The sequence below is a fragment of the Esox lucius genome, chromosome 10 (genome assembly GCF_011004845.1).
Source record: "Esox lucius isolate fEsoLuc1 chromosome 10, fEsoLuc1.pri, whole genome shotgun sequence".
Taxonomy (NCBI): Eukaryota; Metazoa; Chordata; class Actinopteri; order Esociformes; family Esocidae; genus Esox; species Esox lucius.
Window position 1 is genome coordinate 9,722,281 of NC_047578.1, and position 18,876 is coordinate 9,741,156.

At 45.1% G+C, this 18,876-nt stretch overlaps 1 protein-coding gene across 3 annotated transcripts; it reads left to right on the forward strand.

Moving 5' to 3' along the window:
* The first annotated feature begins 1,270 nt into the window (after window positions 1-1,270).
* fam83hb (family with sequence similarity 83 member Hb) lies at window positions 1,271-18,415 on the forward strand. Of its 3 annotated transcripts, none has more exons than XM_010873306.5 (13): window positions 1,271-1,438; window positions 8,192-8,354; window positions 8,447-8,581; window positions 9,094-9,291; window positions 9,996-10,160; window positions 10,983-11,107; window positions 11,258-11,668; window positions 11,848-11,985; window positions 12,178-12,426; window positions 12,566-13,163; window positions 13,278-14,238; window positions 14,378-14,889; window positions 15,576-18,415. In XM_010873306.5, exons 2-13 carry the CDS (start codon window positions 8,232-8,234, stop codon window positions 15,594-15,596), a joined length of 3,636 nt encoding a protein of 1,211 aa, XP_010871608.5. In that variant the 5' UTR covers window positions 1,271-1,438; window positions 8,192-8,231; the 3' UTR covers window positions 15,597-18,415. The 3 variants fall into 3 exon arrangements, with proteins under 3 accessions (XP_010871608.5, XP_010871606.5, XP_019905670.3); XM_010873304.5 differs by having other exon boundaries at window positions 1,272-1,511; XM_020050111.3 differs by lacking the exon at window positions 1,271-1,438 and adding an exon at window positions 6,151-6,405.
* The last annotated feature ends 461 nt before the right edge of the window (window positions 18,416-18,876 follow it).

Sequence of the window (18,876 nt, forward strand, 5' to 3'; positions counted from 1 at the left end):
ATTACCCGTTGGAGTCTTAAACTGGATTTTTCTGTGTTGAATGTGGTAAATTACCACTTCCCGTTTGTTTACGAACACATCGCTGTGCTAGGAGATGAGTCAGAGAGAGGGGGTAAGAAAGGAGAGGAAAGGGGAGCTGGGTGTGGCTCTATAGCCTGAGGCACATTCCAAGTGGCTGCACCCTCAATAGCATCTTGCACACAGACTCACCTTTCCAGCTGTTAACTTGGTTGAGTAAAATGTTCAGCCTGGTAGCAAACTCTACTCATTCAAGTTTGTTGATATACTCACAACATATGCAAATACACATAGTAGTATATTTGCATACATTGTAGTATATTTGTCTTTACCGGGTCTAGAGTAGTTGTGTTTGCATCTGTGCATCTGCAGGTATGGTAGGCTCCACCCAGCTAAGCGGGCAGACATCCAAACCATGAGACACACCCTGAGGAGCAAATACTGAAAGATATCTGGGGATCAGGGTAGGGCGGATCTGACAGGACAAAGGACAGTTTACGTCACAAATACTCAAAAAAACACAGTAAGCAAACTTGGTGCCCCTCATAATCTAAGGAAGAGAAATACCATCAAACAATCCTCACCATACAATTTATCTTCACCATCGAAGGGTTGAGAATTTTCCCTTTTTTGTGGGTTCCACATTACTGGGCAGGGCAAATGAAAGAATTTGAGTACATTCAAAAGTATGTGACAGATGCATCAGACCTGTGGCTGGTGGACATGAGGGACATGGCTGTTTTAACACTTTGCTGCTGAATCAGCATGCTGGACATAAAGCTCTATGACTCAGACTTCCCAGTTGGTACTTAAAAGACAGAGGGGGAGGAGGGTAGTTTCAGAAACTCGCCCCTAGGATACACTGTGGTAAACTAAGAAAGAGGGACATTAGAGAGATGGGGAGGGAGAGAGAGGTGTTCACACCTGGTAGTAAATAAACAAATGAATAGTAGGACACGCCACTATTCTACCGTTGTATATCTCACAATTTTCCCAACGACTGCAACATTCAAGAAATCATACATAATCCAAGGTGGACTTTTTATGAATATTTTTAACTGGCTCTAAAACGTACAGAACCGAAGACAATGCAGAAATATCCCCGGGGGACCGTACCCCATCCCTAACCTCGGTCCAAGGTTATCATTTTTGAAAAATGTCACTACAGTTAACTTCCAATGGTAAGAGGGGGAGGAGTTAGGGGAAAAGTCTGGCAAAGGGAGTAACTAAACTTTTCCTGGTTTCCTGGTTTCTGTGTGGAAGAGGGCGGGCAAACGGTAGATGAAGTCGACGCAAACTGGTCGAGCCTGAGTAGTGTGCAGATCCAGGGTATTTTGGGCGGTTACCGGGAGACAGGAATGTATCACACCGCGGACAGGCACTGACGAGCCGTGGAACACTAGTGGAAGTACGGCGGGAGGTACTGATATACATCCATATCAAGCGGCCTAAGCCAAAAAGAAAAAATTATTTAACTTGTTGCCTGCGTGAGGGTAAGAGATTGTATTATTCTGTCTTTAACAAACAGGTTAATCTATCCAGGTGATCTCTACGTGCTGGAAAATTAGCCTACATTTAAGTCAACGTATGTAGTTTTCAGTGAGATTAAATGGTCATTCAATTTTCAACCAGTTCCGTACGTGATGTATATTTTGTTCATTGTTCTATAATTAGGTTATAACTCTTTAGTAACTTTGGGTTTTATTGAAAGTTGCGAAAAGGCACTGAATACTGTACTATTATAGCCCTCTATTTTAGACTATACTCCTGCAATCATGCATAGACAAAACATGTTGAGCGGCCCAATAATACGATATGGCCAGTGTAGGCTACGGGGGGGGGAAAGTCAATTGATCATACATGTATTTTCTGTTGCAAAATACCAAAAAGGTGTGTTTAAGCGCTGAGTATAGATGTTTTGTTCTGTGTCTGACAGAGACTTTGGTTCATGACTATAGAGCCTGTCAGATAATAGAAATACTGTAGCTTCCTTTTATATCAGTATAATACTGTTTCTGTGTTAGAGTTTGGGACAATAAACCGGAAATGATCCATACCATGCCATAATGACCACTTGATGTTCTATAAAAATCTGTTTTCCACTATGATTAATTATTATTGGGGACAGTTAATTGCTACAATAATTAAATTACACACAAAAAATGGTTCTTCATCTGTCCCTTTAGGGCAGTGTTTCATAATCCTGGTCCTGGGGACCCAAAGGGGACCCAAATTAAAGACTTGATTATAGGTTGATCACGTCAATCAAGTGTGTGAGTGGTAGGGCAACAATTGAATCAGTTGTGTGAGTGCTAGGGCCAAAACAAAAACATGCAACCCTTTGGGTCCCCAGGACCAGGATTAAGAAACACTGCTGTAGGGGAACTCTATTTTGGTTCCAGGGACAACACTTTTTGGTACTAGAGAATCACTACAAATTGTGTACCTGAAGTTAGTCTGTATTGGCCTCAAGACTTCTATATAATACCACATAAAAACATACAAATGTAAAAATAAAAACGAGACGCACTTCGTTGTAAACTCAATGACAATACGTGGCTCTAATCTTAGAGTTCAGACTTTGTATTGTAATATACTGGATATGAACATAGGAACAGAACATATGGACCTCTTCAGTGCATGTCTCTTTACTTGCAAACTGTAAACAGCAATGGTGTGTGTGTGTGCGCACGTTTGTTTGGCTCCCATTTGCCCATTTGCAGTCAAGTTGCACCCATTATGTTTGCATTGTCTGTGCGAGGTGCCTGTCCATCTGGGGTCCTGTGTGGATCAGACGCTGCGGAATGGCTCTTGCTTTGCCAGGATGGTGCAATGGATTGCCAGGGCCGTCATCACGTGAACGTCATTACTTCAAGTCGGAGTTATGACTAAAAGCGTCTGCTGGATACATATTGTCATTGTTGTCCCTTGGGATAGTTATTTACAACGCGGGCATGTTTGTGCTTGTAGTATGTGACCTTGAGTCAGTGTGTCTGGTGGCTTGCCTGTACATTCAGGGGCCGTCTTATCATTCAGACATGACAGCACGGTGATAATGTAGGAGACCGTTGCCTCGCTGCGCTTCAGTTGACGGCTGCTCCCCATTGCAAGGTACATCTGCCCGGTACCCGGGAAGACTACAGGACAGGCGTTTGTTAACGTGTTATTAGAAGAGAATTAAGATGAGGAAAGGACGCGACAAAGCCCTTACTAGCCCGCTACAGCCTTTGTGCGGTGTCTCTCAGTCACTTTCTGTCTTTCCCTCTGTTATTCTCTCTGGGTAATCTGTTTAGATGAACAACTGTAGAATCCACCTGAATTGGTATGCATGGTCAATCTGTGTGTTTGTTCTGTGAGGTGTGTTTAGGTGTGTTTGCATGCGGGTTCTGTCTCAGAGTTACTCATTCACGTGTTGAGACAGAGACAAATGGACCCTCTTTTCTCTCTCCCGATCCCTTGCTTCCACATCATCTCTCTCCCTCTCTCTCTCCCTCTCTCCCTCCCTCCCTCTATCTCTCCTACTTTCTCCATTTCTCCCTCTTCCCTACTCTGCCTCCGTTCAAACAGGAATGCAGAGAATGAGCATGCAGAAAGTTGATTGAACAAGCATGCGTTAGGCAACTCTGAGTCACAGGAAGAGGATATATATATATGGCTGTGCAGTCTGGAGGGCAGGTTTGGGGTTTGGCTGGTGGTCCGATCCTCTTGTGTGTTCGTTTTTTCTGCCGTTAAAAGTTGTCTGCTCTTTTCTAAGAAACACAGCAGATAAAAAAACACATTCATTTGCAGACACAAATATATGTATACCCACTACACTTGTGAGTTTTGTTTCGCAGGCCAAAATGTATTCACATCAGCGCATCACTGCAAAAGGCCATACAACTGGCCAGCACTTCCTGGGTTTGAGGGGTTAGAATAGGCTTTCCTCGTCACGCTCTACCAACTCCATGTAACAGCCTGCGCCGAGTGTGCTTAGTCAAGGTAGAAGCCAGAGGAAAAGGATTCCAGTCTAAACTTCCTGGTTGAGCAGTTTGAACAAGAAGGACATCAGATGTCCTTCAGAAGAGACATATCTTGACACCAACTGTCCCAATTCCACTGGGAGCAGCTGCCGTGAAGCAGTGCCTAAATCACAACTTTGGAGAAAAATAAAATCTGAATATCCCTCCAAACCATAAACAGCCTGTTTTTCATGTAACGACTGGCAAAATGTCATAGGTTTTCCTGATTTGCAGTGGCTTGTTATTCTTGTGAAGACTTCTGGTTCTCACAAGTGGGTAATACACATACACTAACTACAATGAAGAGACAGACTCACACACTCACACAGACTCACACACTCACACATACAGACTCACACACTCAAAAACACAGACTCACACACTCACACATACAGACTCATGAACTCACACACAGACTCTCACACTCACACATACAGACTCATGAACTCACACACAGACTCTCACACTCACACATACAGACTCACTCACTCACGCATACAGACTCACACACTCACACATACAGACACACGCACTCACACACACAGACCCACGCACTCACACACACAGACTCACACTTACAGACTCACACACTCACACACACAGACTCACACAGACTCACTCACGCACTCACACACACAGACTCACACACTCACACACATAGACTCACACACTCACACACACAGACTCACACACTCACACATACAGACTCACACACACACAGACTCACACACACAGACTCACGCACACAGACTCACACAATAGCAAAGCAGAAGGGTTCTTGTTATTGTTTCTGTTTGAGTTGATAAAAAAGTTGTTGCCACCACAAACCCCCAAAAAACTGTCATGACTGGATGTGACTGTTCATCTGATTTTTAGGTACAGTAGAAACTGTCAGGACTGGATGTGGTTGTTCCTCTGATATTTATGTACAGTGGAAACTGTCAGGATTGGATGTGATTGTTCGTCTGATTTTTACTGATATCGTTCATCAGTCTGAAAATCAGTCAGCAGGCCTCTTGTTCTCATACATTCAGTAAAACGGTTTGTGAATGGCTGCCTGCAGAGCTAGGACGATAAACCGGAGGTGACAGCCGTCCCAGGTGCACGCTCTGTGTTGAGTAACCTCTACTTGCCCTTAGGTCAGGGTGTGTTACCTCACCTAGACAGGTATACTGTAGCTCTGACCAAATAATGGATGTCAAAGGACAGGTTAGTGCAGGCCTTAATCAGATGATCTAGATTAAACTTGGCCTCTGGGTGTTACCGTTAGCCAATAACTTTAGTGTACCAGTTGTAGACTGTTAGCCGTAGGCCACCGGCCTTTTCTGTCTGACTGCTGGGGCTACTGAAGGCTAGCAGTCTTGACCAACTCACAGGTGAGTCTCAGTGCTGATGTAGACTGGCAGTCTTGAGCAAACTTCAAGTGAGTCATATTGGAGCTATGGCCATCTTCTGAAACGGAGGGTAGGACCTCAACCTACCTGGTTATTAACAGTATAGCTGTAGTTGTGTGAGAACGTTTCCTTAACATATAAATACACATGCACTCAGTAAGCCCACAGGCTAAATCAGGAACAGACCGCAGGTTTCCATGGTGACGCAAGCAAACAGGGGAAAACAATTTCTCCAGTTTAGTTGACATGTTCAGACTCCATTTAAGAACAGGGCCAGTAAATACATCCTTATGGCCCACATATATTGCTGTTTAAGGCATTTTATTGTATTCATAGATGTTCCCATGTTCCATCTACTGTGGATTGTATTCACCTCCTTTGGACTTTTTCAATTTGTTGCGCTATAAAGTGTGATTTTAAGGGATTTAATTTGATTTTGTTTTATAATGGATCTATAAAAAATATCCCAAAATGTCAAAGGGAACATAAAAGTTGACATATTTTTACACATTTTGAAATCGTTTACCATATTTACTTTACATGCCCAAACTCAGTTGGGCTTCGCCAAATAATATGGCTGATATGTTAATACATTGACTTTGGTTGCCGATTTTCCCCACGTCCGAGGAAATGTGACTGTTGCAGACAGGCTCACTCCCCCATGTAAAGATTTAAATTCACCCCTCAGAATTTGATTGGAATTCAGCAATTCAGTAGATTGGATTGAACCACACTGTTACCAGGCTTTATGTGCCGGAAGTTCAGGTCATGGGAAGAGGTTGAGCAACACCTAATCGAGTTACTTTTCTGACTGTCAAGCCTGGACGTGACTGTAACATGGGAATGCTTGACATCAGCAAAGACGGGAGTTTTTCAGTTGAAAAGAAATGGGATGCAGATAAGCCCAGGCAAAATCTTTGAAGACCTGTTTCAGTGTTCTTTGTCCCCAATTCAAAGCCAAATCAACGCTGGAGTTGATCACCAAGATTACAGTGAATGTTTCTAATGTTTCTAAGTTTTGACTTAAGTTCTGTCACGTGCGCTTTACCAAAGTGAATGCCCACCCATGTCAAACTAGCTGCAGTTCAGCGCGCCTAATAGCGTTTCGGTGCTCAGTTAGGGCGTAGAATATTCTACTTGTGTATTACATATTACAAGTTAAGAATGTGTAGTCATCTAGCTATTATTTTACACGTGTGAACTGCTTTACCCACTGAAAGTACCAAAAGCACCGCAATGGACGTCTTACCAAAGCGTGTGCGACTTACTTAAAAAGTGCGAGCGACTTAGTTAAGCGCGCGTGCAACTTAGTTAAGCGTGCATGCAAGTTATATAACGCACACGCCCTTAACATTTTTCCCCAATCCATGTCACCTCCGGGTCTCTGTAGTTTACAAAACAAATAAGTATTAGTACTTGCAAGGATGACAGCACTGAGCCTTTTCCTGTCGGTATGAGGATGCAGAACAACTTCGAAGGGGTCCGTTTCTGCACACAAAATCTTTTCAAGTCTTCGAGGTCCTCCTGTCAGCATTTGTGAACTATCTTCGTAAATTCAAACCACAGATTTTCGATGTTATTTCAGTTTAGAGAGATGAAAGATGGCCATTGGAAAATGTTGATCTTATTGTCAATTAACTATTTCTTTGTGGAATTTGATGTGTGCTTGGTGTCTTGCTGGAAGAACCATTGTGAACAAGTTTCAGCCTCTGGGGAAGGCCCACCAGGTGTTTTGTCTGACAGTAGCACCCAATTCCAGTCCAGGTGCCGATGCCATACATTTGTTGGTTGCTGTCAATGAAAGCTATTTTCTGGCAAAGTCGCCTACTGGCATGGCCGTGGTGCCTGACTTTACATTTTAATCTTGGTGAACCCAAAACGTAACTCAACTCCTGTGACTCCAGCTGTGGCCCTTGGATCCTTGTTTGCCTCCTGAACAATCTTTGTCACTGTGGGTGGGGCATATGTGTAATCAACCAGTTGTTTCATACCCATTGCCTGAATGAAAGTCAACAACCGTTTGTTTCTTTTCAGTAGTGATTTTTTTTTTTGCAATCCCCCATGGTAACAGATGACAAATGGATTTTAAACATGTTACCTAATTTGTACCACAGTGAAACAGGAACCCACAGAAGGCCACGAGACAGTTCCTTAAGACTGAGAAGTGCATTAACTAAGTAAAGTGTTAATGCAGAATTTTTTGTTTGACTTGAGATTATCTGAGGGGCCAATAATGTGTTGTTTGTTTTACAGCCTTTCCCCTTTTATTAAAGGTGCCAGTAATTTTGGCAGTGACTGGAAGAACCAATTTCCTGCAGGATATTATAGAGAGCCGTGTGGGAATCAATGCTACGTGGGGCTATTGGTGTCAGTTAGTGTGTGTTAATGTGGAAAGTGTGATCTTCACGGGTGTGATCTGTGATCTGATATTTGTTGAGTCACTGTAGTCTGTGACTCAACAACATCAGCAACAACAATGGCATGTCTCTCTAAGAGGCCATCAGCAATAACAAGAAAGTCGTTTGACTGTGAGGCCTCTTTCTCTAATCTAATAATGACCTGTTTGAATCCTTGTCTCTTTATATTCCATCTCTCTCTATCTCCTCCTTTCTGGTTACAGCGTATTGTTGAGAGAGAATGTTATGTTTTGTATACGCTAAGCGGTGGATTGTTTTTAATAAGGTTATGTTTGCTCTGTTACCTTCAGACACAACATATGCAGTAGGATATGCGAAGGAACCTTACTAAATTGAGTAACAATCTGTTTCTTTCTCACAGGTTTGAGTCCCTGACCCCTGAACTCTAACCCTAATCCATCATGCCCAACCGGTCCCAGAGTTCGGATGTCGGGGACAACCCTCTAGACCCTAATTACCTGCCACCCCACTACAGAGAAGAATACCGTATTGCCATCGATGCCCTGGTGGAGAATGACAGAGAGGTACAATATGTCTGTCAGTGTGTGTGTGTAATACTTCAGTGTTTGTGTCTCTGTGTCAGTGTGTGACAATTGTGTGCTTGTTCTCACTCCAGGGCTACCTTGAATTCCTCCAGAAAGCAGACGTGGTCGATTTCCTCAGTGAACCAGAGATTGAACACATTAAGAGCACGATCCAAACACCAAACCCTGCACCAACCTCAGCCGTACCGGAGCTGCTCTATCATGAGGTAGCACTTAATATGGGTACACAGACCCGCCCGGCAGCCACTGCAGACCGCCGTCAAGTTTCCGATCACTGATAGGTTTATATTTTCCCGGTTGACATAGGATAAATATAGTGTTCTGTAGTTAAGTACAGATGCCATAACGTAATTTTAGCATGTTTTACACAGCATGTGGATTATAATTCATGGATTTTTTTTTAAAGAAGTTGATATTTATTTTCAGGGCAAAAATATTTGAAAATGTAACGGACAACTACGAGCCTTTTATACCTTGAATACACTTCAGTCTTTTGCTGTGCTGGAGAAGTTGTGCAACAACAAGATGATCCAATTAAGATACAGCCTTTTGCTGTGGTAGAGAGGTTGTGCAACAACAAGATACAGCCTTTTTGCTGTGCTAGAGAAGTTGTGCAACAACAAGATACAGCCTTTTGCTGTGGTAGAGAAGTTGTGCAACAACAAGATGACCCAATTAAGATCCAGCCAATTTAGCAGCCTGCCCGTGTTTACCTCAGGCTAACGCAGACGGCTCGTCAGACACCTACTGGCCGCTACACTCTGACACCGCGGCGCCGGGACTGGACCTGGGCTGGCCTCCCCAGGCACACAGCTTCATTGGCCCCACAGAGGTCACGACCCTGGTCAACCCCAGTGAACCCGAAATGCCTAGCATCAAGGAGCAGGCCAGACGACTCATCAAGAATGCACAGCACGTAAGTGTCACACACTGACACACAGCGCCTGAAGAGGTTCATAAGCACCCCTGTTCAGGTCTACATGGTGTAAAACAGTGTCTCCCAACCTTTTTCAGTTACTGTACCCCCCAAAAAAATGTGCACTGCTTTCAGTACCCCTGAAGTACCCCCTCATGTTAATTTCACTAGTAAGTCTATGGTGTCATGAGTGTTTTCAAGTACCCCCTGTGGAGAGGCCAAGTACCCCCAGGGGTCCTAGTACCCCTGGTTGGGAACCACTGGTGTAAAAGGTAGTGAGTGTTCCAGTCCACTGAGCGACAGATCACATCCCAGAGTTACAGTGGATCCATGATTCCCTGTAACGCTGCCATTTGCGTTATCACAAACTCAGTGTCAGTCTGTCTGGTTAGTCAGCCTGCTGCCCTCCACTACGCCCTTTGTGTTAATGTGGTGTGTGTGTTAATGTCCCCAGAGTGGGCGAACCGGTTAGTCCCTCTCTCTAACTCTCCTGCCTAGAGAGCGTGTGTCTGTGTTTTGTGTCTGTGTTTTGTTTGGCGCGTTTTGATACTCTGTTATTAAAAGACAAAGGAAAATGTCTACTACATGGCCTCACCATGTATTTGTTTGATGCACAACCCTGTGAAAAAAAACGGAACCCAATGTGATATTTCTCTGTTTCTAATTGGCTGGTGTAATATTCCCCCATCTCTGATTGGGCGTAGGTGATTGCCGTGGTGATGGACATGTTTACCGACGTGGACCTGTTTGCTGACTTACTGGATGCTGCTGCGCGTCATGTGCCTGTCTACATCCTATTGGACGAACAGAACGCCTGTTACTTTGTCTCCATGGTGCACAAATGCAACGTCAATCTGGACCTCATCCACGTGAGTCCCAGTGTGTCCCCTGCATTTAACTATTTTAGGTGGCGGCGAGTCTCCACGCCTTAACTCAGGTTACTCCTGTCCCTAAAGACCTACTGGCTGTGCAGGCTTTTGATACAGCCCAACACTTCCATAAAATGCAATGACGTTATTAATAACATTAGTTAATGTTATGCTGAAACACTGTTTTACAGTCTTAAAAACAGTGATCAGGTGTGTGTGTGTGTGTGTGTGTTAATTGGCAGGGGGCCAATGTCTCATAACCGTAGTCATTATTTACCTACTGTAACGTGACATAACGTCTGACTCTGGCTGGACCACGGGGTCTTCAACATTTTGGGCATAAGGGCTACTTATTGAAACATGCGCCTATTTCATGGGCCAGTCTTGGATTAGTCTTTAGCCTACAACTGCAAATATTTCATACAAATAATGTACTTATGATGCTTTGCAGTTTTGAGAAGGTTTTGGAGAAAGTTCCAATTATTTCTGTCAACCCTCAAGACATGATTACCATTGACTGATCAAATGCACCTCACATGATGTGAATGAGCTGCCAGATATGGCGTTAGGTTCTGATAATGTCTTGAGCAAACGGTGGGATAATGTCAATGACGTATGGCTTAGATCGTTTCTGGGAATCTGCAGTGTCTGCAAGTCGCCAGGAGCTTGCGATTGAGCCATTGGAGCCCTCTGCTCTGGACCTCGGAGAGGTTACACAATGTAAACAGAATAGCTAAACGGGTTGGATTCCCCCTTAGACCTCAACACAGAAGACAAGAAACCCTGGTGACTGAGTAACTTGCTGTTGTGTGTGTGCTGCAGATGATGCGTGTGCGGACTGTGGCGGGGGTGACCTATTTCTGCCGGACAGGAAAGTCTTTCAAAGGACAGGTTAAAGACCGCTTCCTATTGGCTGACTGCAGAGCCGTGCTCAGTGGAAACTACAGGTGAGCCTAGAAACAGAAGGGATATCATGTTATCCATTAGAAACACAGAGTTTTGTGTTTTTTATTCATTTTCCGAGTGAGGTTTCATAAGAGAATCTGCATTGCTGAGGTATTGGTTGTAATAAATGGTTCTGATGATGTTTCCTGTAGTTTCATGTGGTCCTATGAAAAGCTTCATCGCTGCATCGCTCATCTCTTCCTGGGTGAGCTGGTCGCCTCCTTTGACGAGGAGTTCCGGATCCTCTTTGCCCAATCACAGCCTCTCACCGTAGACCACGCCCTGGTGCCCGTCTCCTCGGACAACAGTTACTATAGCAAACAGTTCGGCCTGAAGCGCACCCAGTCCCTGTTGAACCCCCGTGGATTTCAGCGAAACACTCCAGAACTCCAGGCCTTCCCATTGGGAGGAGGAGATCTAGAGCGTACTGCGTTCCGTAGGGATGACCTGTTCCGGCACAACATGGAACCCGGAGGAGGGCTGACTTTTGGGAAGTTTGCGACTTCGCAGCAGTTCAGGATGCAGCAGTCTTTCCTGGAGCAGGGCCGCTCCATGGTCTCCAGGTGGGATTTATAGAACTCCCCATCACATGAAGGATCGTGTCAGGACTCCCACTGTAATCCCTATAGATACTACAACAAAGTGAACCTTTGACATTTCGATTACCTACTTTGGGTAACCCCACCCTTGAAACTACATAATGTACTGAAGTGTTCATACATCATGTTTCCTGTATTTTCAGGCAGATGGAAATAAGCGCCATTGATTATAAGAGGCACAGCTATGCAGAGGGAACCCAGGAGAGCTACTCCTCGTCCAGACAATACATGAAGCACAGGGTCATGAATAACCTGGAGGAGACTGAGCAGCAGTACCGCCGGTAGTAGATCGTTTGTAACTTTCAACGCGGTAATAATATGGTGATTGTCTTAATCAAATGCCTAGGGGCCCTGGTGATCATCTTACAAAAATACATTTTGAGTTTTTATAGTTTGTTATTGTTAAAACGATGCTCCCCCCCCTGTTGCTCGTGACGATAGTTCTAATGATTTATTCCAACGTTTGTATTCAGGGAGCAGGTCAGCCACCTCTACCAGGGTGGGGAGGTCCCTGGGTTAATGCCGGGTCTGGGCTCAGGCATGGGAGGGTCAGGGTCAGGCCATGGACACTACGACAGGCTGAGGAACAGACTGGCCCTGGACCAGTACTCTGACTCAGGTTATCCCCACGAGGAACCGCCTGGCTCAGAGGGCTACAGCAGAGACTACCTCTCCTCAGGGGACCTGAAACCCCACCTAGGGCAACCGCCGGCGGGCGACAGGTACGTGGCGCGCAGGAGCCCCACGGGCTAAAGAATAATCGTGTTAGCAGTGCACGTGTGACGCTCGGTCAAACCCCCCTGTATGCCTGTCAACCACGTCGGTCGAAAATGTCCCTAAAGGAAAAGTTTCCCTCTTCAGGTACGGAGGCGGGGTCGGTCAGAAGAGGCCGTCCGTGGGTCAGTCCTACGCCTGCCAGCCGTCCCCCACCCATCCACACCCTCCGGAGAAGCATCTGTTTGCGGCCCCTGCAGAGTCGGGGCAAGACAAGGACCCCAACCTCCGTAGCTGGAGGATCAACTCCTTCCTCAGCACCTGTGAGGACCCCGGGGAAGAGGGGCTGTCCCAACCTATGGGGCCCGATGCCTTCGAAGAGCAAGAGTCTGAGGGCAAACCATACGCCGCTGAGGGGCCTGCGCCCCGCTATGGGGTGAAAGAGCCTCCCAATGTCCCCTCTAAGCCTAGAGTGGACATCCGACCGCCGCGCTACGGCAAGCCTTTCATTCCCGAGAGAACGGACAGCCGGACCGCAGAGTGGGAGAGAGACAAGCTGAGGGAGGCGGGTGTGGACGTGGAGGTGCCGCCGTCGAGGGAGGCTCCGGGGGAGGTTGGGCTCTCCAAAAACGAGTCATTCCGGACGCGGATCAACCCGATGCTCCAGAGGAGCTCCCGGCTGCGCTCTTCCCTCATCTTTTCCTCCTCCAAGACAGAGAGCCACTTGGGAAGCCTTGGAATGAAGGTTGGTCTTTATCATCTTTACTTATCATCTAGGGTTGTTTTTCATGTATTCATGTGCTGCGTTGTGAACAGCACAGAATGTAAACGTGCTGAACAGATGCTTGATTTGATGCAGGTGGCCGACGAGGAGGAAGAGGATTCCAACCTGATCCGCACTACCTCCATCGTCCAGCAGATCCTGGAGAAGAGACGCTCCATGACCCGGGAACCGTTCGAGTGGAGGAAGAAGGCAGAGGAGGCGGAGATGGAGAAGAAGGGGAAAGAGGAGAAAATGGCGCAGTTGAAAGAGGAGGCCAAGCCAATGGACGATACCCTGAATGTCACTCCAGCTAGCAGACAGGTGCCTAAGCACACCCTGGCAGAGGTGGAAAGCCAAAAGAACGACGCAGCATCTACCAACCCCACCCAACCCCAGCCCATAAACATGAATGACCCTGCCAGTAGATTAAAATACTTTAAAGAGCTGGCCGCTAAGAGGAATGCATCCAAAGAGGCTGTGATGAAAGAACCCCCTCAGAAGAAACCAGATCACTCAGAACCTCCTTCGTCCGTCACCACACCCACCTCCTCCACCTCGACTACTCCTGTCCCCTCTGTGTGTGTGACGGCTCCGGAGCCTGCCCCAAAGCAACTAGAAATACCAGCCACACCAGAGCCAACACGCAAGCTGTCCCTCTCTTCAATAATGAAAACGTTTGAGCCGTCTTCTACCGCAGCCCAGAGAAAAGACAGTAGCTCGGAGTCATCAAAGAAAGAGAAGGAGGCCAGTAAGACTCTGAAGCCGGCTCTTTCTCCGAAGATCATAAAGAGGGAACTGCTGAAGCCGTTTAAGAGCTCCAATCCCCGCCGCGTCTCCTATGACGAGGATATGCTAACGACAGATGCAACGGACGCGGAGAAGAGCAAGCTAAAGAAGTCTCGCTCCCTTAGCACATCAGGCATGCTGCAGGCGGAGGTCAAGGATGGCCTCCACAAGAACCTGGGCTCCAACACCTCCCTTAACTCCTTGGCAGGGGAGGGCAAGGTCGACGCCAAACCCATGGACTTCATCAAGAAGCAGACCCAGAGACTGAAAGGTACTGCCTGTAGTGTACTGCACGTCCGTCACAGATTGTGTATCATTTAGCATCGCTATGCTCATGATGAGGATTTTATTGAAAACATGTTCATTTAGGGGTTTTCATTCATTGGTTAATGTGTTTCCTCGTTCAAAAGGATTCCTGGGAACCAAGGACAAGAAGAGCTCCGGCAGCGCTACGACAGCGTCCAGCAGCGATGACAAGGGCATGAGTACCGTGCCGGAGAGCTCAGAGGAGCCTGGGACTGTCGGCAAACCCCTGAGCTCCCCCACCGCCGACACTAAAACCATTGAATACACCCCACCCGCAGCCAATCACAAAGCTGCGTCCAAAACGACCAGTCCATCTCGCTACCATAGCTCGGGCGGCTCGATTCTGTTCAGCAGCAACTTGAGAGACGACACCAAGGTCATCTTGGAACAGATCTCCGCCAACAGCCAGAAGAACCGCCTGGAGAGAGGAGGAGGAGAGGAGGTCAAAGTAGAGAAGGGGGTAGATGTGGAGGGAGAGGAAGGAGGACTGCAGAGAGGGTCGTCCATTCGAAACAGCCGTTTCCAGAGGCCCCCGGTCAACCCTCAGGAGAGAGAAAGCCTGCTGAAGAGGATGGAGAGCATGAGGAAGGAGAAGAAGGTCTACAGCCGCTTTGAGGTACTCTACCGTAGCAGACAGGAGGTCTGCAGGGAGCAGGAAGACTACAGGGGAGGGCGAGGAGAGGAGGAATTGGAGGGAGCAGAGGAGGGAGAGGGAGGATAAGGGGAGAGTAATGAGGAGAAAACATACACGTCCAGTCCAGGAGATAAAATCCCTCGACTCGATAGGAGGCATTTCATTGGAGTGTGAACTTTACAATTAATTTATGTTAACTGATAGCCCTTAATGTGAAAAATATATTTGATGATGTCCTTTATAGGCCGTTACACTACATTTTATTAGATTTTTTTTGTTCATTGCGTTTGATAAGAATTTCCAAGACGTGGTTGGTTGCTGAGGGAGATGACAACTTCTTGTCTGTCACACTGAGTAGTGATGCTGTCTGTCTTACTCTCCCTGACTGTGTTGGCTAAATGCAGGCTTCAACAATAAATATTTATGATATTTTGCATATTGCAAAGAATGACTCAGTGGGTTTTCATTGTGTGACTATGTGTTGATGATCTTGTAGGGGCGTTAGTTTGGTTTAAAGATTACTTAAGTAACCTTTAATCCCAGTGAACAGTGAAGCATATTAGATCCAGAGTAGCTTTGTCCACGCTGAAATCTGATAAGCTGGTGGGGGGGGGGGGGGGGCTGTGGCTTCATTCACGTTCCACTCACTGTTGTTTTTCTGTTAACAGATGGGGAATAACCTAGGATAAGTAAAGATGGCCGAAGTTCCTATTGACTGGAAGCTGAGTATGTGTGCGGAGGGGCACCCAAATTCCCACCAACACACACACTCACACACAGTTTGCCAAACGGAACATCAGAACACCAGAAGGTGGAAGAGTTGATAAAACAGCAGATACCTCCTGTGACATCAGACTGCAGTGTTCCTGGATACAGTCCGATACAGCACTAATCCATTAACGGACTGACTAAAGCCTGAGCTCAAACTGTACCCACTTGAGTGCCAAGGCAGGCCTCATCTGGTTTATTTTATTTTTGTGCCTTATATGGAAGTAAGAAAGAATGTGAAACAGACTCCCTCACTATGGGTTTATGGGACAACTCTTCACCAACTCACCACCGCCCTTCATCAAACACCTTAAGTGGGAAAAAGAGAGTGTTTGTGTCTGTGAAAGAGAGAGAGAAACTGAGAGCAATGGAGAATGGAAGCTACTGAACACATGCTCTGCCGTCAAACATGCCTGTACTGAGCTGCACACTCCCAATGCCAGTGTGTGTTTGTGTTCTAGTAGAAGGGAGTGTGTGGAAACTGGTAATGTTTAAAGTATTTCTTTGGGTTTACTTTGTGCCAACGAAGCTTCAGATTTCCTCGTAAAACGCAGAGACCTATTATTAACCAATCTCCAAACTAAAGACCTAGGAGGGAGACAGAGAGACGAAGACATGTAGAAAGAGTTGGTGAAAATTAGAGAGGAGCAGAAAAAGTGAGATCATAGGAGATGGAATGAGATGGGCCGACGGAGTAAAAGGGAGAAGTGATCATAAACATAGTCAGCACGTGGCTTGCAGGGCTTTACAAAAAGTATTTTATTGATGAACTACTTTAGAAGACAAGTAGAGGTTGAAATGGGTTCGCTGACGCCCCAGTGTAAATACAGATACAGTTACATGCTCTTTCACTAACTGGACTGACTGTAGAAAGTAGGAAGTGAAATTTTTACAGTAAACCCCTTCACATATTTTCAGGTCAGACATCACTTTAAGTCAGTCTTGGGTCCTGTCTGTCTCTCCATTACACCCCCCCAAAAAAAACAAGGACATGAACAGTCAGTGAGGGAATAACAAATAATTAATTAATGATGAGTGATATTGTATATATTTTATAAATAAAAGGGTTTATTGTTGGTGCTGTAACAAGTGATAGCCTGCAGTGCTGTTACCGGGCTTTAAAAGACCATTGTCTTGTTTCGTTATTAACAGGTTTAGTAACTGTAATAAGACAATCCAACTCAATATCAACTGGGAACATTTTATTTTATAACTGTGTTTTACGATCATTTTTATTAAAAAGGTGCATTGTAATAAAGTCTGTATGTGGCCAAAGCAGACAATTGCTGATGTGTGTGAATTGGATGATTGAGTGTGTGGGATGGTACCTTGGTGTGTTAAGGTGTAAAACCTACCAGTCACAGCAGCCAGGCAGCCCTGATTGAACAATGCAGGATCAATGAGTTTTCTAGTTAACTTGCCTAAATAAAATGAAGTAACTCTTGATAAGCAATGATAAACAAAATTGGTATGGTCTACTTTACTTTCTTAATTAAACGTGGAAATAGTTATTTCTTGTTGTTTATTGAAGTGGGCTGGCTAACTCATTCATTATGCTTTGGAATTTCCTCTCTGGACCCCCAGAGAATGAGGCTGACAAACTAATCTAAACAAAGTCAAACAATTACACTGACGCTGTACGAACAAAACATTTCAAAGCAACATCCAGGTACCATTAAATATGAACAAAACTGCCATCTACTGGTAGTATACTGTTTTACTATACTGCTGATGACCAAAAAACCCACCATGACATTGAGCTAGATCCATCAAGGAAAAAGTATATTTCTGGTTAAGTCTTTGGTTTTTATTGCCAGTAATGAGATAGAGTGGGAGAAAGAGAAAATGCTGAGAGCACTTTATTCTTGTTTTAACCATAGAATCCTCTGTTTCTTTCTACCCTTCTGCCCATTGTGAAGGACAGTATCCTTAGCACTTTTCTGTCAAGCAGAGTGGCTATTAGGATCATGAGTGTCTAATACATTACATCAGGGCAACAAGGGTCCTTGGGCCAGTAAACAGAAGGTTGTTGGTTCTAATACTGAAGCCGACAAGGTGAAAATAAAATGCCATACATGTCCAAAACGTAACTCTACCACCATGTTTCACAGAGTTGGTAAGCTGTAATTCAGGGCAGATAGATTTTTTATTCAACCTTTCTTTCTTATTGCCATCTCTGGTACAGGTACATTTTCAACTCATTACTCCATAAGACATTCAGTTTCAGAAGTCTAAAAGCCCTTTCAGTTACATTTTAGCCAACTGTACCCTGGCCAATCTTCTGTGTTTTCATGACACACATCTACGCCTTTCTCCAGGAGAGTGTTACTAATTAGTTGGACTGAAAGTGTTCTTCTGTCATCCCCTGTATTGGTTTTCCTTGGTCAACCTAGTCATTTGCCATTGTTAAGCTTACCAGTGCCTTATTTTGTCTTAATATAGCAAACAGCTGATTTTGCGACTCCTAATGTGTTGGCTAGGCCTCTAATCGATTTATTCTTATTCATCTGATGGCAAGTAACAAACTCCAAAAACAAATGCAAAGGCTAGAATTACGATTAGACATTCAGAGGTTTTTTGTGCATGCACTAACAAGGCAGGCACACACTTGCTTAATAATAAACAGCTTTGGAGCCAGTTGTCCAAATACCTTTTATATTACTAAATACTTGTTATGCTGTAATTTCTAAATTGTGAATTTGATATGGATGAAAATTAAAGCAGACGGTATCCACATTAACCCCATAGTGTCATTGTATCATTTCACATTAAACGTGCTGGAACAGAGTCCCAAAATCAGTGTGTCACCGATCAAATACTTTTGGGGTTCTGTATATAAAAGTGCAGTTGTTATGCAGTGTACTGCCATTGGTGCTGTTAGACTGACCACTGACCCTGCATTCCACGCGGGGCTAGGGTAGCAATGACCTGAGCATTATCGATCTTTAGCTAGATTCTGAAACGTTTGTATTTTAAGTATGAATTGCAAGATCCCTAAGGACCGCGGTTGGCACATTAATGGTATATGTTCACGTGTTCTTTTTCCAAGTATCTAGCAAACAGAGCTAGCATTGGCCAATTCCCTGCTCGTACTAAAACTACACGTTGAAGCAGGTCTGAGAGATAGGAAAACGAAAGTAGACAAGTTTCGGTTTCCAAATCCACACGTCAACAGGACCCTATAAATTCCCAGTACCGAGC